Source organism: Bactrocera oleae, chromosome 2 (genome assembly GCF_042242935.1).
Source record: "Bactrocera oleae isolate idBacOlea1 chromosome 2, idBacOlea1, whole genome shotgun sequence".
NCBI classification, from domain to species: domain Eukaryota; kingdom Metazoa; phylum Arthropoda; class Insecta; order Diptera; family Tephritidae; genus Bactrocera; species Bactrocera oleae.
In genome coordinates, this window is record NC_091536.1 from 43,901,565 (window position 1) to 43,927,111 (window position 25,547).

General features: G+C 38.6%; 1 protein-coding gene across 2 annotated transcripts in view; it reads right to left on the bottom strand.

The window, feature by feature from the left end:
* lobo (lost boys) overlaps positions 1-25,547 on the bottom strand; it is a 375,899-nt gene that overhangs the window by 84,234 nt on the left and 266,118 nt on the right. For both annotated transcript variants that reach the window (XM_070113050.1, XM_070113049.1), the window contains exons 5-6: positions 4,651-4,832; positions 4,359-4,577 (exon numbers count right to left, since the gene is read on the bottom strand). In XM_070113050.1, coding sequence (XP_069969151.1) covers positions 4,359-4,577; positions 4,651-4,832 — 401 coding nt within the window. The remainder of the gene's footprint in view (positions 1-4,358; positions 4,578-4,650; positions 4,833-25,547) is intronic.

The following is a 25,547-nucleotide window of genomic DNA, read 5'->3' on the forward strand; positions in this document are numbered from 1 at the left end:
GCGCAAAAGAATTTTTCACTTGTGATAGATTTACTATTATATAACTGACAATTTTCAGCTATGATGAATTTATGGTCAGCAACGACTGAGAGTGAGCAGTATAGATATATAGTAAATAAATTCCAAATATCCATGCGTTAAAGAGAGATGCAAACTGTTTACACATACTACATATAAATTTCATCATTCTAGCAGATTTTTTGAGGAATGAGTCGGTCACTGTGTAAGCTAGCTTCGTAACTTAATTACGTGAAAACATGTTCTGCCATTGAATATACTGGAGTGTTGCTAAAACTTAATACATTCAGGCCAAACCTTCCTTTGGTTGCTGTATTCCACATATATTCAATAAATTAAATTTGGCCCCTGGTTGAACTTAAATTAAATATTTCCGACAACCAAAATGTTGTAATGAAACTAAATGAGTATTTGACCTATAACGTTAGAGTCAAACAACGTCAAGTGTGACACGAAAATTTCACTAAATTGTGAAAGCCTGAAATGAGTAACGTTATAAGTGGCCCCGCCTCTAATAAGTTTAATGTACAAATCTCCTAAGCCACTTAAACTAAAATAACCAAATTAGCTACAGATAAATCCTATAAGAACCCGTACCGACAGTTTGAAAACGGATGAAATCAGATTTTAACCCAATCTAAGAGCGGCATAAACCATTTACTAAATCCACCAGAAACATTAAATTTTACACTTAAAATGAGACAAGAAGGGTTTAGAGGACTCAATATGAAATAAGACAATGGGTGTGACCCCGCCCCCATTTAGGTCAAAATCCATATCTTGGGACCTCCTCGACCGATTTCAACCAAATTCGGCAGGTAATAATATCCTGACCTTCCTACATAACAGTGCGATAATAGACAAAAATCAGGCCTACTGTCCATATAAAACAATTTTTAATTCCATCTGATTCTTTGAATTTTAGGTATAAAAAACAAGATATTAATATATCCGGATAAAACTATGCACAAATAGTGCCTTTATGGTGCCTCACCTTATGACCCAAAATTGTCGAAATCGGGCTACACGCCCCCTACCAAATATGTGGACCACAGTTCCTATTGCGAACTTTTTATCGAAAATGTTGATCAATCTGTGAAATACATTATTGAAATTCGGAAAAAATATTTTCCTGATAATATAATATTATGCTTGTGTGTCTAAAATAGATTGAATTGGATCAATACTTCTCTTAGCCCCCATATACCTAATAGAAAAACTTCCCAACTAATGGCTGACTTTATACTGTATATATCGGTCAATATGTAAGTTATCCTAATAAAATTGTGAGGGCGTGTTTTTCTAATAATGGTGCAGCGTTGTGCCTAAAATGAAAGCCCTAACACCAAGGATTGAACTCAATATTATTATAACAAAATATTTTGGGCAAATACAAATTTTTATTTTTTTTTTTCGACAAACAAATTTTTTCATTTTATTTCTCACTTTCAGCGGGAGATTTTGATAGCTAAAATAAGATATGAAATTTTTAATTTAAATTTTATTAATTTTTCTGCCGAAAACTGCATAAATAGTGGTCCCCCTTATGTCGTTGGATTATTCCTACCTTTAGTAACAATGAGTAACAACGTAATATCTGTCCTTTTCATTACGATAGATGGCAACACTTGAATTTCAACTTTCATTACATTAAAATCTCACAGAAAATTCAAAGTTTGGTACTTGTACAGCAGGTTCTTCATCGCTCATAAAGCTTTCTGATAACACCAAAATATTCGTATTTTGGAAGGCTCGATCGGTAAAATCTTTAGCGTGTGCACGAAGATTTTGACAATTAAATATTAAAATTGGTTTAAAATTATTGTTATCATTGTGGCGCATGAAGATATGTTTTCCGCGAAATTATAAATTTTCATACGTAACAAACAATCCCCAGTAACGTACTTTTACATAACCTCGACTCCACTGCGCCCTTTGTAGCCTCCTTTTCACTCATTTTAATTATATTGAACGACAATAAGCGGCAAGCAGCCTCTGTCAAATATTAACATACACACGTCACATTCATATGGGCAGAGTTATTTAGACAGCAACAGGCTTGTAGTTGCATTTTTAATTTTGCCGACGATAATTGACAGCTGTAGTGTTGCCACTAATATGTAAAATTATACAAAGCTCTACCAAATCTAATGTTATTTCACCAACAGAAGCATAAAATAGCACTGATATATTATTTGTAATAACAACTGATAATTTAAAACAAATTAATCGACCTACAAGTATTTACTTATTTTTTGCTCAAAAAATTTTACTTTGAACAAAATATTTAAATTTCATTGACGTGAAAGGTTTCGCAGCCGTCCTCAAAACGTTCAAGAAGCTGTCTCCAAGACGACATTTGCCGACCAGAAAACTTCGGGTTTCCCTTTATTTCCCTATAAGCTTTTTTTATGTATGCATACTATATGCCAATACAGTCAAATATTTTGGCATAACGCTCGATGCTATATCACGCTGGACACATTAAGATGAAAAGGATTGAACTTAGCCTGACATTGTCAAAAGAATGGCTAATTGGATGAACCTATCCATACATAACAAATTACTTTTATACAAACAAATCATCATGCCGGTATGGTGGTAAGGTGCTAAGGAGTATTGTTAAGGCCCTCTGGTACATCAGAAATGCTGATATTCATTGCGACCTAAATGTAAATACAGCCGTCGAAGAAATACAATTTCAGGCAGAAGTTAGAATACCAAAAAATTCAACGAACAGTGTTCAGTAAGAACCCCTATGATTGCGGCATAATGAACTTTGCTAAGGGCAAATATTTCAGTAGATTTCCTGTGTTCTAATATAGGTCAGAAAGATCTCGCAGTAGCACAGAAGTTAGTCGTAGAGAAGAGCAAGAAACCTGCCGGAAATATCCATGGGAAAAGGAGGTTGTGCAAGTTGATAAATTTAATTGACCTCTAAGCTTTAGTTGTGTGTACATATTTTCCAAATGTGATCTGAAAACTCAATGTTTTGATTATATGAAAATTTGGTAGTTTTGCAACAGATTTGGTAGGCATTTTGGTCCAGAAAGAATTTCTCAAGTGGCAACACTGGCGTATACGTATACGATTACTCTTTTAGCACATTCTAAGGTTTTGCCCATCCCTGCTATAAAATGTGCTGTTACACGCGATCGTAGCCTTTCTTTTCTTGTGGTACTTATTTTCATACAAAGTGGAGCGAATTTTCGCTCACTTACTCCAAGCTTAGTCCATCCCAAGAATGATATAATACAAGATTACGATAGTAAATTACCGTTACTTGTTTCGGTTTAGGCCGTGACACTTGTTACAAAAACAAATTACACTATGCCGCCATCTTGTGACGTATTTCTTATGAGTTGAAAAGAAGAAACATAGAACAGCATGTAAATTGTACAAAAAAAAAACGTCAACACTTTTGTTAATTCGTGAAATAGCCTTAATTTATTAGTTTATAGTGAAAATTTTTTACTGAAATATCTTAGTCATTTTTATACCCCCAACAGGGTATATTAAGTTTGCCGCGAAGTTTGTAACACCCAGATGGATATTTCGGAGACCATATATAATATATACATAAATGATCGGCATGATGAGCTGAGTTCATTTAGCCATATGTGTCCGTCTGTATATACGCGAACTAGTTTCTCAGTTTTTAAGCTATCGATTTGAAATTTTTCACCTGTCTTTTCCTCACTAAGAAGATGCTCAAATGTCATAACGGCCGATATCGGACCACTATCAATCAAGTGCTTGTATGGGAAACTTTTTTATTTGAAGTAATATCTTTACGAAATTTGGCTCGAAATTTGGTTGAAACTAGTAAAGTAGGTCCAGAGATATGTGATTTCATCTAAATGTGGGCCTATCATCAAATTTTAACACTAGCTTCATTAAAGTCCACTTGTATCATCCTGGGTGTAAAATTGAATGCCTTTGGCGTATTTGGTTATTAATTTATCGCGCTTTAAGTAGACAGACGGATAGACGAACAGACAGACTGTCACTCTCAACTCATCTCGTCATCCTGATCATTTACTTATATATAACCCTATATCTAATAGGATTATTTTTAGTTGATACAAATAACCGCTAGCTGAACAAAGCTATTATACTCTGTAGCAAAATGTTAAAAGATGACTTTTTTAACAAAGTAAGACATTACAATGTTCTCTTTTAATAAATGTTAAGTGATGGGAATTTTTAAATGTCAAAAACACCTGTTTTATATATCTCTAACGCCAGTAAGAACAGTCTAGATTAGTGAGTAGATGAAATGTATTCTAATCACATCAAATTTTTGGTCCGCACATGGTATTATGTTAAAACTGAATTACTTTGTAAGATTTTGTAAGTTGAGGATCAAATTGTATTTCATGGCCATAATCTGGTTTTCCTGGTTTAGTAAATGATAGCGTTGATGAGGTCAAGGCTCCAAGAGCGTAGTGAAATTTTAGTAAAATTTTGCCTTGGTCAAAATCGAGTGTTCGCTCTGCAATGTCTTTATATGCTGGTAAATATCCAATAGTTTGACGCTTAAATTTTTCTATTGTTTTCTGCATAAATGAAAATAAATGATTAGATAATTTTGTCATTTCAATAGTTCTAGCATATTAGATATTTAAAAACCTTCAAAGCTTGTCCACCTGGTTTAAATTCGAACGCCTTTAAGGTACAATGGTCGGCACGGTTACTGTAATTAAGAACAATTCTCTCACTGCTGACCGAAAGGTTTTTCAAAGAGTCAACTCTCGTAGCTGGATAAAAATGCAATATTTTTGGCTCATTAGGATCACGGTTGTACTCCATGACTGCAAAAGATAATATATCAGTAAGTATGTGCCGATAAAAGTATAAAGTGCTATAAGTAAGCCACACTTTATGCAACAAATTTAGAACAGAGAATTAATGTAAAGTAGACATCCGTAGTTTACAAGCCATTAAGAAGTGGACACACTCCTAGTTAAGTTTTATGAATGTATCATAAAACTTCTAAAGCTATATCAATTAATCTCGTTGGAAGCATTTTAGAGTGTCAAGGGTTATGTTTAAAACTACCAAAAATACATTAACTCATTAGATAAAAACGTGATATAATATGCTTAATATTTTTCAGTAAAGATGAAAGGGCTGCATGTTAGTCAATGCAAAACAAGTAAGGAAGGGCTAAGTTCGGGTGTAACCGAACATTTTATACTCATGTAACTTGCAAATTCGATGCAATCGTGAATGAATTACAATCAAGTTTGGTATCTTCTTGACTTATATTGAAGGCCATAAACTTAGACTCAGTTTTATTGCTATATTTTAGTTCGTATCAGCTAAAATTATATTAAAAACGCCAAATGAGATTTATTTAAGTGATATGAACTCGACCGGAAATACTTAATTTAACATATATTGAGTTGATGTGGAAAACGTCAACCATAGGATCGGAATTCATTGTATTAGGGATATGAGGTTTAGACCAAGGTATACATATATTCTGATTCAGCGTTAAACCATACAATTTTTAAGAAAACTTGCTCATTTAATTTCATTAAAATATCACATTTTGACCACCCTGAATAGTTTAAAGTCAGGTGGAAAGACGAAAGTCGGGGTATATATATATATATATATTTATTATATTCGGCATAAATCTCGTTAGAAAAACAAAAATATATAGTAATATTGATTTATTTTTGCTAACGCCACATACTATTAACATGCCACAGACTAATAAAATGCTCTCAGGGTTTCATTCAGGTACCTCACATACCACCACCAATCATATGGAGTAAAGTAAAGTATGAGGGCTAATTTAAGTTTTCACCCAATTTTATCCATTTTAGATACACAAAGATAAAATCTTTTGAGCAAAACACGCTCTCTTACTTTTAGTAGTTTTGATCAAAATCATGGGCGGGATTATCACATTATTTTTACACTGTAGGTAGTGTTGCTAAAAAGATTTATTCTAAGTGAATTTGGACTTGATGTGTACCAAGTTTCATTAAGATATCTCAATTTTTACTCAAGTTACTCGGATTCTAACTCGTCTCTGCATCCTGATCATTTATGTATACTCGTATATAACCCTATATCTAACTCGATTAGTTTGAAGTGATACAAACAACAGTTAGGTGAACAAAACTATAATACTCTGTAGCAACATGTTGCAAGAGTATAATAAGGCCAATAGGCATGGCACCGCCCAATATCAAGTTAAATCCTATGCCTCAGCAACTACTCCTTATGTTACAGTCTGAAAATATATACATATATTTCTGAAAATAATAAGCTGTGCTGCCGGTCACTAATATAGCTTTCATATCAACCAATAAGTTCCGTTTTAACGAAAAAATAGATCACAATAAGGTTTCGTGCTGATTGTGAATAAAATCGGTTTCGTACTTATTTCGACCCCCATATACTTGTATGTAAGTGCAGTCGGATATACCCAGTATTTTAAATATCGTTCCTTTGGTTGAGTTTTCATACATATATCTCAATAAAAGATAATAGATAATTGAGTAATAACAAGTAAGGAAGGGCTAAGTTCGGATGTAACCGAACATTTTATACTCTCGCAAAGTCAAATGGTACACTCGTTTGAGATTTCTTTGTGGATTGACTGATATTTTCGGTAGAAGGTCAACTATAGCACTGGGGTCCACATATTTAGTACTTAGGGGCTTGAACAGTTTCGGTTCGGTTTAGACAATTTTTTATCACAAGGTGGCATACTTTAAACGTATTATTCACGCAAAGGTTTACCCCGATATAATCATTGTTGCTTGATATGCATAGTGGGAAGTGAAAGAATCAGATGGAATTGAAAATGGTGTTATATGGGATATAAACGTGTTTGTAGTCCGATTTCGCCCATTTTCGCACTATGATATAGAAATATGAAAATAACGTTATGTACCGAATTTTGTTGAAATTGGTTAAGCAGATCTCAAGATATGGGTTTTCACCTAAAAGTGGGCTGTGCCACGCCCACTGTCTAATTTTGAACGCGGGTCCTATAAAGTCATCTCACACCATCCCAGAGATAAAATTTAATGTCTCTGGCGTGTTTAGTGCTTGGTTTATCGCGCTTTTAGTAGTTTTTAACAGTACCCTTATATGGGGAGTGAGCCGAGTTGCCACCCGATTTCAACTTTTTTCACACCGTCAATATAAGTGCTAAAAACATTTGCTTCCAGTGAATTTTGTTATTATAGCATTAGCGGTTTGGAGATATGCCCATTAAACCTATTAGAAGCGGGACCACGCCCACTTTAAAAAAAAATTTTAACTGCAGATGCCCCTCCCTAATGTTATCCTGTGTACCAAATAACAGTCTTGTATCTAATTGCGGGGCTTAGTTATGGCAATTTATTTGTTTTTGTTTAATGGTGTTTTGTGTTCGTGGCAGTGGTCCGATTACGCCCATCTGCAATACCAACCGTCTCACGGTACCAAGAAACATGTCTACAAAGTTTCATAAACATATCTCAATTTTTACTGAAGTTACAGCTTGCACGTACGGACAGACGGAAAGACGGACGGACGGACAGACAGTCACCCGGATTTCAACTCGTCTCTTTATCCTGATCGTTTATGTATATATAACACTATATCTAACTCGATTAGTTTTATGTGATACATACAACCGTTAGGTGAACAAAACTATTATACTCTGTAGCAACAGGTTGCGAGAGTATAAAAATTATGGATATTGGTAACACATTCCCGAAATATGTATGACGTATGTACTTGTATATAATTATTTGTGTTAGTTAAGTTGAGTTATAAATATCACTGACATAAAACTAAATGTAATAATGGAATAAGTTAATATTTAAGATACAAAAAATTATTGTAATCTTTTCACGGTTTTATTAAAAAACGAATGTGAAATTAGTTTTGGACATCTTATTTTTTCTTTTCAGTCACGCCTGAACTAAGCCTTATTTTATACAGCTTTAGTTTTTACAAAATGAATGTGCGATACTTCGCCGTTTAGCGCTTGTTTACTTGTTTGTAATACAGGATTGCAGGCATCTCAAAATATTTCGAATGAATTTTACTTTTACACATTACTGGAGTACGTAGCATAAGGCTGAGGAATGGCTTAACCTAGCTTACTCGTGAGCTTTATTTACTTTAAATAACTCGCTAGTTGGTAAAATTTGGGTTTTAAATGAATTAAATGGGTTACTATGAAATTCGCGTAATCTGCGCAAATTTAACTTAAACTTTTGTGTAGCTTGTGAACACCATAAAGCACTGTATAAACACCTTCGAATTGCGCTCAAACGGCAGAAGGAAAAAATCCTCATCAGCGCGATGTTTTGATTTGCGTACTGTCTTAGCTAGCCCGTACTTTTTTTATTGCCGGTTTTCCAATACGAGATCATGTGTTTTTGTCGTGTTAGCGACCGATATTGCCCTTTTTAAACTGCGGACACACTCGCTTCCACAGCAAACCAACCAGTCCGACGGCGTCATCTACGATTATCTATCTACGACGATCTTATCTACGACAGAAGATTTGGAAGTGAAACTCGAGATTGAGTTAGAATAACAAACATTGGCGAAGACTTTTCAATTTGGATATATGACAGTAAAATGAAAAAAGTTAAATAAATGTTTGAAGTTTTAAATTCCATGTTAATTTCTATCGATAAGATGGGAACTAGTTTGTTATTCAATTAAAGGAAATCAATTGATAAACAAACTTATAGCAAAACACGGCTGCTCAGTTGCAAACAATAAATACTCGGAAATGACACTCCACAACCGCCGCAAGGTCCTACCCTAAGAGCAAAGCTTAGCTTTAGTTTTCTGTTGCTTCAGTTTGATTGTTACAGACAATTCGCAGCAAGATATGTAATAACAATTAATAATACAAGTAGGTTTGTTTCCGAACGGCTCACTATCAATAGCTAGCAAAGTAAGGTCAAAGTTCTGCTGTTACCAAACATTTAATACTCTTGCAACTTTCTAAAATCAAAGCCGGGGAAATACCTTCAGGTGTTGACAAAACTTTATATTAAACAAGTGAGGAAGGGCTATGTTCAAATTCGGTATCATATTAAATTATATTATTGGTCATAGACTCATTAATAAAATAATAAAGTCAAGCTAATTAACTCAAATGAGATATATGTCTGTGATATACACTCAACCACAAGGGCTAAATATGATATATGCGGTATATATTAAAAACATCAACCAGCCGATCGGAAATCAGTACCTCGATCAAGATTTCCAAATTCAGGGTTAAATAACATTATTTTTAGAAAAATTTTCCACTTAATTTCATTCAAATATTGCACATATTGACCGACGACCATCGAAATCGATGAAAATCACTATATCGTATATAGGGGCTGGATTAGATCTGAACTGATCACATTAACTGGGTTCTGCAGAAAAAATTTCCTTCCAACATATTTCTTATATTGATGTTGCTTCGTAAATTCTTCTGAATTTTAATTAATCAAACAATGACGCATACCACATTTCGTGAAGATATCTCAATAAATTAAAAAAATTTCCTTATAAGTATTTGATTCCGATCATTCAGTTTCTATGCCAGCTATATGCTACAGCAATTCGATCCAAACAATTACTTCCGAGATTGCACCATTGCATTAGAAAATAATTCAAGCAGCTATATGCTATAGGGATGATACAGTTAAATAAAAAAGCTGCTGCCAACGGCAAGTGTATTGTGAATGTATCAAGTTACCACACTGAAAGAATTTAAACAATTCAAATACAATATCTATAAAAGATGTTTACGCTAAATGTTATATCCTTCATGATTATGTAGTTTAATCGAAATTAAAAAAATTTTATTATAAAATCAAATTGCGGTGTAACGTTATAGCACATATGGGTTGGATTGACGCGCTTAAAAATATAAAAGTTGGGTGCGATAGTGAAATAGAATGGGACACATAAGTTAGCAATAGTCAAGTACCAAACGAAGAAAGCGTTGAAATTAATGCAAATCAAGTGGAAGAGTTAGTCCATGCTATAAGCCAAGTTTTGGCGCAGCAAGAACAGAGATTCTAAACACAACTCATCGAAATGGGAGCGAAAATTAATAACTTATGCTTTGAAACACCAGGCTTATAGTATTATTTTAGTCAACCCAGATATCGTGTGCAACATCCCACTCGATACATATAATTAAATCACATGGCTTAGAGGCAGTTGGCCATGGACGCGAAGGAATTATTCGAACCATTTATTGGCAGCTGCAAATATTACTAGCCGGTAACGACAATTAAAATAAAATTGGAGAAGCAGCCAGAGTAGTGTTAGTATCCCACAATGCAGTCTCTAAAATTGATGCAATCATTGCTAGACTACAAGTAAATTGCTCATATGCAGACAAACCCTTTCTCTGCCTTTTGAAGCAAGAGTATTATGATGAGGTTGAAAAAAAAACTAACATTAGTTAGCAACAAAATTGTAATGACACATGAACCGGAGCAGTCTACACTACTCAATGAGGAGAACAGAGCTGACGCACTTCCTGCTTTCATTTTTGGTCTAAAGAAGACCTTTAAATCTATTGTTTTTCCGGCACAGCCAAAGAACCTACCATCTGCTTTAGCTTTGGCCAGAAGCTAGCATCGAACGCAGTATGTTTCGACCTAATACGCCAAAGCCATTGCAGAAAGGGAACAGGCTAAATAAGAGTATAAGATAGGGACGAACGCGGCAATGAAAGAAACACACCTTTCGCCGAACAATGCAATGCAAACCAAGAAAAAACAAAAGGGAATAGCAGGGGAAACACCGCAAAAAGTGGAAGTTTACTCCTCCACTAGGTTTAGGCAGCACGTTAGCTTTCCAAAATCCCCAAATAGGGCTGAACAAGTCTAAAAAAAACGAAACACGTCGGACAGGGTAACAGGGCCAAAGCGTCAGGAATTGAATAACGTTGTTTAACGCACCATTGATTCACAAGAATCAAAGTATGGTAAGCCAGCGGAAGCCGCTGTACTCGAATTCGAAGATGACAACGAATCGTTAGGTGACAATGACTCATTGCATTTCTTAGAGAAAGCTCCCAGCTGCGATACATCAAACGACAGCTAGCCGGGAGAACTTTAAAAATTTAAAAAAGTTGACACAGGGGCGGCAAAAAATTACGTTAAACCCGTAATTCCTATTGAAAATCCTTTCACTGTGAGTTCAATTCATGCCTCAAGTAAAATAACAAATAATTGTCTGATGAAAATTTTCGGACAAACTTCACCATTTTTTGTGCTAGACACACTAAGTTCATTTGACGCCATTATAGGATTCGATTTGTTGGATGGACGGCATCGGTGCAGTCTTATCCTAAGGGGAAAAATCCATTACCATGATCTCACGAACGCTTTAACAAAGCGAATCGCACTATGCCAGAAATGAAGGGGAGTTTATAGTCATTGTCTGGGCTTTAGGCAAATTGCGAAATTACCTAAATGGGTCAAAAGAAATCAATATCATCACTGACCAGTAACTCCTTACATTCGTAGTTTCAGACAGTAATAGTTATGCGAAAATTAGAAGATGGAAATCATACATTGATGAGCACAATGCAAAATTATTTTAAAAATCAGGCAAGGAAAACTTCGTGGCAGCCAGACGCTGCAACGATTCACAGCGACTGAGAAACCGTTAAATTGTTCTCGAAAAAACAAAGTTCCCATTAAAGTGGGACATTATACTCTTTGGGAAAAAATTCGCCATATAATAAATTTCGCACATAAAAACACTCTATTCGAGATGATTAAACCACTAATTAATATTATATTGCGATTTACCAACATTATATAGAATACAACTAAATTTGGTACTAAACTTTCCAGCAACCAAGTTCTTAAGTGGCACAATGGCTTTTATTCCTATTCTATTTTCTGTTTTTCCACAGGATTGGACTTGCAATCCTATCAATATTAGCAGTAATACATGGTAGAATCATCGACTACTCTCACTCCGACTACATATCGGGAGGTATTGGTAAGGGGACCACGAGACTATTTGAGGCATTCAAGCGAGTATTTTCACAGAGGTCGCCGACATAGTAGATGAGACCCCAAAATTAGCGGAATTATTTCCTCAATCAAACATGTGAAAACAACAAGATGAAGAACACGTTCGTAGCCTATTGTCCGTAGTAAAAGTACACCACAGAATGACAAGAAGTTTAGACTTCTTAGGGTCAGCTCTCAAGATGGTAACAGACACGCCAGATGATTTTGAGAGAATAAAGTAGTCCTAATCAAAATTAATTGATGTAAATAACAGAGAAATAACCATTAACACCAAAACCCAAGAGCAGATTAATAAACTCACAGAAACAGTAAATAAAATAATGAAAGGAAAAAAGAATGAGTTTATCGATACACCGCATTTGTATGAAACACTATTAGGAAGGAAAAAATCAAATACCAAACTTCATTCTTATAATTACGCCAGCTAAGGATAACATTGACCATGACGATTTGAGGTCCATTTTAAATGAGCACCCTGTAGAAGTCCCCATAGCTAGTATAACCGAAGCATCTAAAATTAAGATCGTCCAGTCGGAGAATATCGTCCATTTATTAGTAGCATATCCTAAGGTCTAATTTATCTACATGAAAACCACTATCTTTTCGGTGTCTCACAACCACGTTACACTACAGATATAAGATGACACCATAGCCGACTGGGATTGGTCAAAAGGTGCCGATGTCTGTCCCATAATATGTAAACGGCTTGAGAAATACACTGAAGGAGACTGTGGATTGGACCCAATGCAGTTTGGTTTCCGGAAAGAACGAAGCAACGTGGATGCCATAGACACTGTCACAAAACTAGCAAAAAAAAGCACTGGAAGGGAGTGGATGGCGATGGTATGATAAGCAATACTGCGTTGTCATTACCCTCGACATTAAGAGAGCCTTCATATCGTCAAAATGGACTCTAATTATTAGGGCCCTGAAAGGGCTAAAGGTCCCGGATTACCTGTGTCGAATTGTTACGAGCTATTTCGAAGACAGAGTTCTAGTTTACGATACCGAACACGGTCCCGAAACATACAAAGTTACTGGCGGTGTCCCACAGGGGTGAATTCTTGGTTCTGTTGGAACATAATGTAGTCGAAAGAAAGTTGAAACCATTGAGATCAGCATTGATGGGCACACCATAAAATCGAGCCCTCACCTCAAATATTTGGGAGTGATTCTGAACCACAGACTCTCATTCAAACAGCACCTAATCGACACCCATAACAAAACGGCGCGGTCTGTGTCGGCAATCGCTAATATTGTATTATATAATGCCCAATACGCGGGGCCCTAGACAGCAGGTGAAAAAGCTACTGACATGTGTCAGAAACTCAATAATTTTGTATGCGGCACCAATTTGGCTACCAGCAACCAAATATAGTTCTTATATGAGAGGATTGGTGTCAACACACAGACTAGCATCACTAAGAACGTGCTGTGCGGTATCAGATGATGCAATAAGTGTTATTTCAGGTAGACTACCCATAGATATAGCAGCTTTGCGTTCTTCATTAGTGCGTGACATTCGACACGTCAAAACATCCAATTAGTATGCTCCAAAACTTGGAAAAATCGACCCGAAATGCCTCGATCAATGGCAAAAAAGGGAAATGCGTCAAGTAAGGGAAGGTGGACCCACTCCTTGATACCCAATATTCAAGAGTGGATTATACGCGAACACAGTTTTTATCTGGCCATGGCTGCTTCAGAGCATACCTTTATAAATGCAAGCATGTTGAAACACCGTATTGCATGTATTGTGAAAATTTCATTGAAACGGCAGAAAACCTCGTGGTAAAATGTCTCCGTTTCCCAAAGGAAAGGCGAATACTCTCCGACAAACTAGGGAAATCGCTATCAGTACGTTCCACTGATGTTGTGAGTCATATGCTATCTTCCCAAATTGCCTGTGGATGCGGCATAATAGTGTATATGTATATTATGCAAAAGACCAGCGAAGATGAAGTAGCTGACAGACCGAGAACGCAGTCCCGAGATACCGCATTACGAAACTAAGACGCCGCCATAAGGGAATAAAAATAAAGAAGCATTATTGTAAATAATACCTGCCCTGCGAAGGAGAGCCTAGCGGTAGTTCCGCAAGGAAACACAGGTCTGAGAGCAAGGGAGTGATTTAGCACGTATGCGCATACCAAAAAAAAAAAAACATAGCCGACTGCAACGATGACATAAATACTGACAGTCAGTGACCTAGCTAGTGCTTGAGTGAAGTGAACGTGTTTTTTAGCGCTCTAGGAATACTTGCTACATACCCCTAGTTTTGTATAGTGAAACCAATTTAGCTCTTCTTAGTGACTCACCGGGAGACTGGACCTTCTAAGAGGATACGAAACCTAAAGAAATAGATAAGTATAAATCAGATTAAATAAAAAATTTATTTGCACGTACCTGCCCCTTTTTCGCGGTAAATTTGTTGAATTATAAATTAAGTTACAATTTCCGCTAATAACAGCATATCAAAACGTGCACTCAATTTTAATCTGCCGTTTTGTTCTTAACAATCAGCTGTTTCTCCGTGTTTGTTTCTCCTTCTTTGTTATTCCTTTTTCGTTTGCTTTGGTTACGGCATTGCCAACCCTCAAAAAGACAAATCAGGTTTTTTAGGACGAAGGACTGAACATACCTATTGACAGGTGTCCCCAACGATTCTCTAGCAGAGGTATGGCCTCTGAAATTAGAGCGGGGTGTACACCAGAGAATCCTTTTCGGAGGAACTCTAAAATTTTGAGAACGCCTCCAAAAGGAAAAAATGAGGAATCCACCGCTGCTGGACCAACAGAAATTTGTGGAAATGCCGCCCAAACGAGCGATGGTGGTAAAATCGGGCAAGAAAAGAGTAGCGAAACTACCAATATTTTCAGCAAACTGGGCATGAAAATTAAGGAGCTTGAAAGCATGATGTCTGGTCAGAGACACATAAATCAAGCTATGCGCGACCTTGTAAAAGGGTTATGATAGGGAAAGCGTCGCAAGTCTCCCCTATTCATAAAGATGGAAACACGCCAAAAAGACTACGTGAGATATCAGGCTATTTACCTCCAACAAAAAAGCCTAAAAACGCAGATAATAAAGCGCAGGCTTCATATAGTGAGGTTATAAAAGTGATGCAGAAAGACAGCTCAGGAGATAAGCCCGTAGGCGAGAAATGGGTGGACGTAGTTAAGAAAAGGAAGCCGATCGAAAATAGAATCAGATCGAAACCTGACGCTATTATCCTAAAAAGAAAAGAAGGAGCGTCGTATGCGGATATTCTAAGAAAAATTAAATGCGATAGTGGCCTTGAAGAATTGGGCTCAAACGTAAGGTACATCAGGAAAACCCTCAAAGGAGATCTGCTACTAGAATTAAAAAACCAAGCAGACAAAAGAGCCGACATGTTCGAGAGTGCCCTAGAAGGAGTTATGAGTGAGATGGTAATACAGCCAAAAACACATCATGTTACCATTATGTGCAAGGACTTAGATGAGATAACCACTCCCGAAGAAATCTGCGACGCATTACAAAAGGAGTGTGGGATTCAAAATCTAAAGAAAGAAAATGTTAAAAGTATGCGAAAAACCAGAAGCGGCACACAAATAGCGCTTATATGTCTGCGTGCCGAGGATGCCAAGACCGTACTTAAACAAGGCAAAGTAAAGATTGGGTGGTCTATTTGTCGCCTCCGGGAATATTCATCGAATCGAAGTGGGGCATATGGCGCATAAATGTCGCAACCCCACTGACAGGTCTTCCCTCTGTACACGCTGCGGAACCTCAGGACACGTGGCAAAAGTATGCACTAATGCCCCGAGCTGTATGCTTTGTATAGGGAAACACTCTGTCTTGAGTACGACCTGTCCTAAGTACCTAGATATGAAAAAGTCAATGGAAAAATGAAGATCTTACAATTAAATCTTAACCATTGCGCTGCAGCACAAGACCTGCTAAAACAGACGGTGCTAGAAGAAAATATAGATGTCGCCCTGCTAAGCGAACAATATACTCAGCGTTCGGAAAGCACTTGAATTAAAGATATAAGTGGCAAGGCAGCAATATGGTCTTGCAAAGGACAAGCCTTCACATCGTGCTCCAGAGATGCCCAAAACGGCTTCACATGGGCGAATATACATGGAATATATCTTGTAAGTTGCTATGCTCGCCCTAGTGCGTCAAAAAATGAGTTCGAACACTTTCTCCTGCAGCTGTCTCTAATGACAAGAAGCAAATCCCCGATAATAATAGCGGGAGATTTTAATGCCTGGTCTACTGCTTGGGGTAGCAGAAGCACAAATCATTGTGGACGATTGGTCCTAGAATTCTTGAGTCAAACGAACCTTACGATAATAAACAGTGCCACGCAAAATACCTTTCAAAAGGGCAATAAAGGTTCCGTAATAGACCTAATGTTCGCTAACGACGCGCTTAGCAGGCACATTAAGTGGGGGGTGTCAGACATATACACAAATAGTGACCACATGGCCATAATTGCTGAAGTTTTGTTCTCCCGAGAAACGGAACCCCTCAGTAGAAATACCTCTCGAAAACGAAGTTGGAGACAAAAGGAGTTCGATACCGACGTTTTCGATATCGTCTGGGGTACGGCAAAGACACCAGGCGGCGACGCCGCCCACTTGGTATCCGCTGTGCAGAAGGAACTAGTTGCAGCATGCGACGCAACTATGCGCAGGACGAGATACAATAACAAGCGAAAACCAGTGTACTGGTGGAACGAAGAAATCGCCACGCTGAGAAAGCTCTGTCACTCAGCTAGACGTCGCTTCCAGCGTAATCAAGGAGGCGAAAATGGAAATCGACTCAGAGAAGCATTTAAACGCCAAAAAAAGCTCCTGAAGTCAGCAATCACTCGTAGCAAAAGAGGTTGTTTCGAAAAGCTTTGTGAAGAAGCAAACATAGACCCCTGGGGAACCGCGTACAAAATATGTATGTCAAAATTTAAAAATATGCCGCAGCAACCTAAGAACGCATCATTTATGAGGAAAGTTGTCGACGCATTATTTCCAACACATGAGACCATGTCCTATGCTATGCGTAACGATGTTACAGAGCCCCCTCTATTAGTTACACAAGAAGAACTACTGGCCATTGCGAAAAGAATTAAAAACTCCAAAGCGCCTGGAATAGATGGTATACCAAATAGAGCCCTAAAAGAAGCCATGACTCTGAGACCCAGTTTGAAGCAGGTCCACTATTGACGCACTAAGTGAAGTCGTTGATATTGCGAAATGTGCAATAAGTGGCAAAAGATGGAAAGGTGGCACCAAAGAATATTGCGCGCTAATTACCCTGGATGTGAAGAATGCATTCAATTCTGCGAAATGGGCAAATATCATCAAGGCCCTGTACGAAATACGCGCTCCCCAATACCTTATAAATATTATTATGAGTTATTTTGAGAACAGAAGGCTGCTTTTCGACACAGATGAGGGTACCAAGAGCTACTCTATCTCGAGTGGAGTACCACAAGGTTCGGTCTTAGGCCCCCTTCTTTGGAACCTGATGTACGACGGGGTGCTAAGACTACATCAACAACAATCCGTGAAACTAATTGCCTATGCGGATGACCTCATAGTGGTAGCAGTAGCGAAACATCTAGATGACCTCCGTGTCAAATGCAATGATTGCATAAATGGTATATGACGGTGGTTCGCAACCATGAGTCTAGAGTTGGCTGAGCAGAAAACAGAGGTCTTGCTCATTAGCTCCAGGAAAATTGAAGAAAAACTATCGCTCACCATAGGAGAATGTCAGATAACTTCACAGCCACAGCTAAAGTATCTTGGCGTTATATTGGACTCAAGGCTAAAATTTAAAGAGCACTTGGAAAACACGACGAGTAAAGCAAATAAAATCTTTAATTCTTTATCTAGAATGATGGCAAATAGAGGCTGTGTGCGTTCCAGCCGACGATTTCTAATAGCTAAGGCAATGAGATCCGTTATACTGTATGCGGCTCCAATATGGATCCAGGCGCTAGACACAAAATCATATGCTAAACCAATAATCACAGTGCATAGGCTTTCTGCAATACGCGTGATAAGTGCTTTCCGAACCGTATCAACCGACGCTGCGGAAGTATTAGCCAGTATGGTGCCCATCGACATCCAAGGAAATGAATTCGCGCGCTTATACCAGCTATCGGATATCTCTACAGCAACAAAAAGAGAGGAAAGAACCAAGAGCATTACGCTGTGGCAGCAACGGTGGCAAACCTCATCCAAAGGACGATGGACTCACAGACTGATACCAGACATCAGACCGTGGATAGATAGACAGCATGGGGACCTGGATTTCCACCTGGCCCAAATGCTAAGTGGACATGGGTGCTTTAGAAGCTACCTTTACAAATTTCGTCATGACTACAGTCCGTACTGTCCGACGTGTACAGAATGTATTGAAGACTCTGAACATGTTTTTTACCATTGCCCTCGGTTCTCCAGTATAAGAGAAAATCTGAAAACCACACTTGGCGGTAGTTTCTCGGTGGAAAATTTGACAGCACTTATGTGTGATCATGACAAGATTGAGACACTTACAACAGATTAGGAGTCAGTTAGTCCGTACCGTAGAGGAGACTTAAATGTCTTCTTCTCTCCCATGAAGTAATACTTTGTCCAGTGGTTCCGTGGGAGAGATTTGGGTTGGGAGTAGGTTAGGTTTAGCGGATTAAAGTTCCGCACTTCGGCTTTCGATGCTTCCCCCTACTATCAAAAAAAAAAAAAAAAACAGTCAGTGAGTGCGAAACAACAAGCTGCTCATTCGTTTGCAAATTAACAGAGCAAGACACTTGTGCACGAGCATTACACGCCGGCAGCACAGCCTTTGATCGCACACAACCAAGTCACCTGAGGCTCATCACACAAGTAGATGACAACATCATCATCATTAACGAGAGCACAGCAAAAGTACAGATGAAGGTCCAGAGAAAATTTTTACAAACGGGACATATCTCACCACATTCCGTTGCTCTGCAATAAGCAATGACACAAAATATGTGAACCAAAGTGAAATAGTAGATAGAACGCCAGGCATAGCAGGGTCACTTTACTTAATATGATCAGTACCCGGTATGACCCGACCCGGTATTAACCATACCCAAACTCCACAGGATGAACAATCAGAACCTTCACGTCATCTAAGGTTTCAAAATCGAACTGGAGTCTGCCGGATCGCATGCAGTTTGGTTTGCTGTCGGTGTTGCTCTAAGTATCAACTGCAGTGGCTTAATCATCATCTGGCAAATCTTGAAGAGAAGACAAACGTCGAAGGAAGTATAAGGGCCATTGATAGATACCGAGGACGGTCTGCAGCTGTAACCTGACACTTGCTAATGTCGCAAGTGGCTGCGACTTACTGGATAATGCAGCTTTGTACAATAGATCTACGTGCTCAGCTTGAGGTTTTGCAGTAAGTCAATTTGTATTCTCAATTTAGTTTGTATTTTGAATTTAAAGTATAACGATAAAGTACTAGCTATAGCCGAATTACCTCTATTATTGGAACCTGTTGCTGCTCATCGGCTTAATTGGAATCCGTTGATACTCACCAGCTTAACTTATATAAAAATATATATGTAAATGGTTTTATTCAAAAAACAAGTAGGGAAGGGTTAAGTTCGGATGTAACCGAACATTTTATACTCTCGCAAAGTAAAGTGATATACGGGATTTTCGTATATTTTTAATTAATAGTAGGCAGCAGAGATTCCTTCGGAAAATCAATAAGGTTACTTGCATATTGACCGATATATGCGATATAAAGTTAACAGTTAACCGGAATATTAATATTAGGTATTAGCTATAATTCCCACTCGATTTCACCCAATTTTGGCACAAGGGCATGCGGCTGTTACAAAAATATTTTCCCCGAATTGCAATACTAGAACTCATAGTCTGACCGATATGTTCGGCAAAAAAACATTTGGTGTATGCGTCCTTGCACAGTTTTTGGGCGTAAAATAAAATACTTTGAGGACACTATTTGTGCAAAGTTTTACTCTAATAACTTTATTGATGTTTGATCTGTATACTGTAAAGTAAAATCATAATCATAAGGAGAGGGTTATCCCCCATTACCATACCATTACAATACTAATAATTGGATAACCCCACACGCCAAATTTAGTTGAAATGGGTCAAGTAGTTCCTGAGTTATAGGATTTAACCTAAAAGTAACCGGTGCCACGCCCATTTTCCAACTTTGTCACCGGCTTCCTTCCCTGCAATCCTGGTTGTGAAGTTTAATTCCTATAGCTCTTTCATTCTGTTAGTTATCGCTCTTTTATTAGTTTTCAACGCGTTTCACGTTATATTATATGTCTGAGGAGTGAGCGTGCTTATTATCTGATTCTCACAGTGTATGAAGAGATGCTAAAAAAAACTTCTTCTCAGAAAGCTTTAGTAGTTTGAAAGATAAGTGCCATTTAAAAATTTAGAGGGCGGGGCGACGCGGACTTTAAAACAATTTTTAGCCCTCAAGTGCCTCTTACCACTGTGAACAAAACAATTATACTTTGTGCAACATGAATGCAATTATGTGAATATTATAATACGGTCTAATTTATATGAAAATAAATACCACAAGGAAGGAAAGGCTAGCATCGCTTGTAACAGAACGTTTTATACCAGGGATGGGCAAAACCTTAGAATATGCTAAAAGAGCGTAAGTAATCATCTACGTATACACCGGTGTGGCCACTTGAGCCTGAAAGGCAAATAACGAAATAAAGCTACGAAGTAGGACCACGATTTTGACAAATGATTTGGAAACGTTGAACTTGGGCCGACAGCTGTAGCATTCTGTTACCTCAGTATACAAGAGTGACATCTTGCAGAAATGACTTTCATTGTAAGGCCTCAGTAAGGGGTCACAGGCAACCCGTTAAATCCATGGCAGGTCTTCAAGTACGTTCGATGCTACGTCGCCATTAGGTTGGCGGTACAGGCACAGTTGATTTAAATGTTGACTAGTGGTGTGGTCCTGGCTTTCGAACGCTCGCAAGGTCTCGTGTCAACCCTCATGTGGCCTCCCTGCAATGCATAGATAACCACAGGGACCGAAATTGTAGCTGTACTATTGAGCTGAGATAGCGTTTTGAAGCGGGGACCCCTACAATATGAACATCATTAACGAAATACATGAAAAGAAACGAAAGCAATACCAACGAATTGAACGCCTTCAGAAGATCCTGCGCTCGCCGGCTCAGATGGGATACGAGAGGGCAATCCAACTTATCTGCACGGGAAAAAAAGCTTCCCCTTTGCCGAAATCAGTGGATGCAAACAGCCAACAGGACGCCGGCTCTCGACTGAAGATCGCGAAGCGAACACAACTTTACAAGGCAGAAGTTTATTCTGAAGATGTGAGCAGAAGAGGATGGGGCGCTTCTAAAGTGTCGCGCCGCCCTCAGAATGATAAGGATGACAATGTTAAGGCAGAAAAACATAAGCACCGAGTTGGAAAAGGGGGTATCCAAGCTATACGAGCGCTTTGACATTTTATCTAGCCTGCAGCAGAAATGTCTCAACGTCAGTGACAGCTTTTCCTAAACGGACTGCATCTAGAGGCAATAAACTTCAGAAGAAAAAACGGGAAAATTAAACCAGAGACGGCCAGAAGCAGTGCTAATTAAACCGGCAGAAGGTCGCAGTTATGGCGAGGTGCTCCAAAACACATCAACACATCATGGCGGATCAAGACATGGTGGAAGCCCGCCAATACGGAAAACAAAATCAGACGTCCTACTTCTCGAACTGAAGAAAAACGAAAACAAGAGCTCCAAAACGCGCTTAAGTGCAATCTACGTGGTATAGCTTTTGTAAGCTAGCTAAAACAAAAAGCCGCAATAGAGGTCCGAGACCTTGACTCCAAAACCACCGAAGCAGAAGTCGCGACCACCGTAAAAATGCTGCTAGAGGAAGCAAATGAAGAAACAACAGTGAATACCTCCGCCCCAAATACTCGCGAACAAATACGCGCATATTTGACATTGACAGACGACAACGCAAATAGGATCAAGGAAGGTCACATAAAAATAGGATACATCAGCTGCAGAATAAAGTTCATGAAGGAAGTCAAAAAATGCTACAGATGCTTCAACTTCTGTCACCTACAATGGATACAAGCCGAAAGATTGCAGAAACCCACCGAGCTGTTGCCTTGCAATTCGGAACCGAGGTAGCAATCATTAGCGACCAACATAAGATTGGACGGAACGTGGTTGAAGCACATCACCGCAATTGCGGCAATATGGCTAACTGAAAGCAGCAACTTCAAAAAAAAAAAACAGCGGCAATAATTAGCTCCAACCGGACACCGAGCGATCCTACTTCAGATTTCCAAGAAAAGCACGATACCAAAGAGGACACTGCGCATAACACAAACCGTCACTTAATCATAGCCGGAGATTTCAACTCCAAGGCCATGGAATGGGGTACATCGACAACAAATTCGGGGGGACGCAAAAACTTTGACATGGCAGCTCGATTAGGACAACTTTCAGAAGGCCGGGATGCAACGACACAACCCCAAATATTACGCTGGTATCTGAAGAATTCGCAAACCAGCTACGCGAGTGGAAAGTCCTTGAAGACTACACGGAAGCTATCACCAATACATATCCTACCTCATAGGTCTAGATAAAAGTAAAACGAAAACTAAAAGAAGAGGGACACGCAAATGGAACGTTTCCAAGCTAGACTCAGAAAAGCTCCTCGTGAGCATAGATAAAAACCCACCAAAATACCACGCAAGTAACCGAGCTAGGCTTATTGTCGAAGAAACTCTGAGCAGCATCACAGAGGCATGTAAGACAGCAATGCCCAAAATAAAAGGTGGACCTCCAAAGAAAGCAGTTTATTGGTGGATAGACGAAATTCGTAATCTGAGACAAACTTGTCTGCGTAAAAGACGGGCTAAAAGAAGCCGCGAAAACTAAACAGGAAGATACAATAATATAAGCAAAGAAAGATAAGCCCAGACCCAGAGTTAAATGTTGCAGCCATGGAGCACATCGTAAACTTTCTGTTCCCAACCCATGTCCTAGGAAGAGACCCACCAGATTTAACGAAAGAGGTTCCATGCCCACCTTTCACTTTGTAGGAATTGAGCACGACCGCAAGCACTTTAAAGATCAAAAAAGGTTCCGGCTCTGACGGGATACCGGTGGTGGTAAATCTAATCGCCGCAGAACGCCCCCACTTATTGCTAGCCATTTATAATACATGTCTGAACGAGGGCCTCTTTCCAGAAGTATGGAAGAGACAACATCTGACCTTGATAAGTAAGGACCACCATTAAAAACACCATTAGCATACATACCTCTGTGCATGCTAGATACAGCAGGAAAGCTACTACTGCCAGACAACTGCAGTTCGTAATACCGACATAGCCAGACGCAAACTAACACAGACATGGCTTGATTCACACGACCTTAGCCTAGCCGCGGAAAAAACCGAGCTAATGCTGCTCACCAGGAAACATATTCCACTGGAGGTGAACATGCAAGTCCATTCATAAATTATACAAACGACGAAAATCATAAAATATCAGGTATAAAAATGGACAACAAACAGACGTACTGGGCTCAAATTCAGCATGCTTATGGCAAACATCGGAGGTCCGCTTGCAAGCAGAAGGAAACATCTCATGGACCTAACACTGTGAGTGCTATTATATGGTAGCGAACTATGGGCCGATACATTATATAATATATGAAACACAGACGGAAAGTGCTTGCCAAGGTGCAGAGAGCAGCAGTCCTGAGAGTCGCCTCGGCTTACCGCACTGTATCCGCGTCCGCATTGCTAGTAATAAGGCATTCCAATAGATCTACTCGCAAAGGAGAGAAGACAACTTTGGTTATGGAAGAAAGATGGAACAAAAATTCACATTCCAACAAGCAAGGAAGCAAACACTCGACCTCTGACCAAGGGAGCGCAAAGAAAGATGAACCAGCAATTTGATCAAAGATATAGAGATATGGCACAGTAGATAATACGTCGAGGTGAACTACTACTTAACACAGATGCTCCCCGACCACGGGTATTTCCGAAAATACAAGTACAACACGGGAAGAGCCGAGAGTCCTGCTTGTATTTACGAAGACGAACCCCTTGATGATGCAAACCATACCTTCTTTGAGAGCCATCGATGGAATGAAGCTCGGAAAACTTTAGAGAACAAAATCGGAGAACCAAACACGGAAAACCTATTAGTAAAAATGATAGCTAGCGGCGAAAATTGGCAGCAAATTTCCTCATACGTAGAACATGTACTACGCAGTAAGAAAAGGGACATGGACGCGGACCCTCCGACCAATGGCACTCAATAGAAGGCAGTCAGCCTGATACTGGCTTCAAAACTGCAAACATCGGAATGGAACCAAGTTAAATCTCCATTGATCTCTTGCGTTCTAGCACTTTACCAATGGACTTCATGAACGTTTAGCAGACGCTAGTCGACGCCAAACTTCTGTGCCATTGCGAGATCCTTTTGACGTTGACTAGAATACAGGAGATTTATTAAACTATCCAATAGGAATGATATAACTTCTAAGTGTCGTTTCGGCCATTTTTAGTATGTCACGATCAATAATTTTTTTTTCATTGTATTTAGTAATGTTTACAATTTCATCATGGAAAGACATACGCAAGAACAACGTTCAAAAATTATTTAATTTTGTTATCAAAATAATCGTTCTCCAATTGCAACTTTTCGTGCGCTTTTGCCATTTTATGTTCGTTACGGTTATGGTGAGTGGTGCGGTAAATAAACAAAACTGTCGATTCTGATGCGAAGAAGACCCACAAACTATTCATGAACAACCATTTCATTTGAATAAATTGACAATTTGGTGTGGTTTTGGGTTTGGTGGAATCATCGGTCCGCACTTCTCTCGAAATGATGCTGGTGACGCCCTTACTGTCAATAGTGAGCGGTATAGATTGATGTTAACCAACTTTTTTTGGCCGCAATTGGAAGAAGTTGATCTGATTGATAAGACGGAGCTATGTGTCACACGGCACGTGCAACAAACAAAATATTGCGAGAAAAGTTTGGAGATTCGGTAATTTCAAGAAATTGTGACATTGAATGACCTCCAAGAAGTTGTGATTTAACACCATTAGACAACCTCTTGTGGAGTCATTTGAAGTCGATGGTCTTAGGCAATAAACCATGTTGTTATTCATAACATCGAATTCGTTCCTTCAAAAGAAGTCGTGGTGACCATTTGGATAGTGTTATATTCAGAACTTAATGTATCGATTATACTTCACACTAAATAAAAAACATTCACACTAAATAAAAAACAAACTTAACAATTAGTTTGCTTTCTTTTTGGAAAAAAATCGTACCATTCTTATTGGAAAACCCTTTATAAGACACGAAATCAACTAGATGCTTGAAAATCTTAAATCGTATTTACCTGATTTCATCTATTTTAGGCACAAGGATACTCCGTTATTAGAAAAAGTC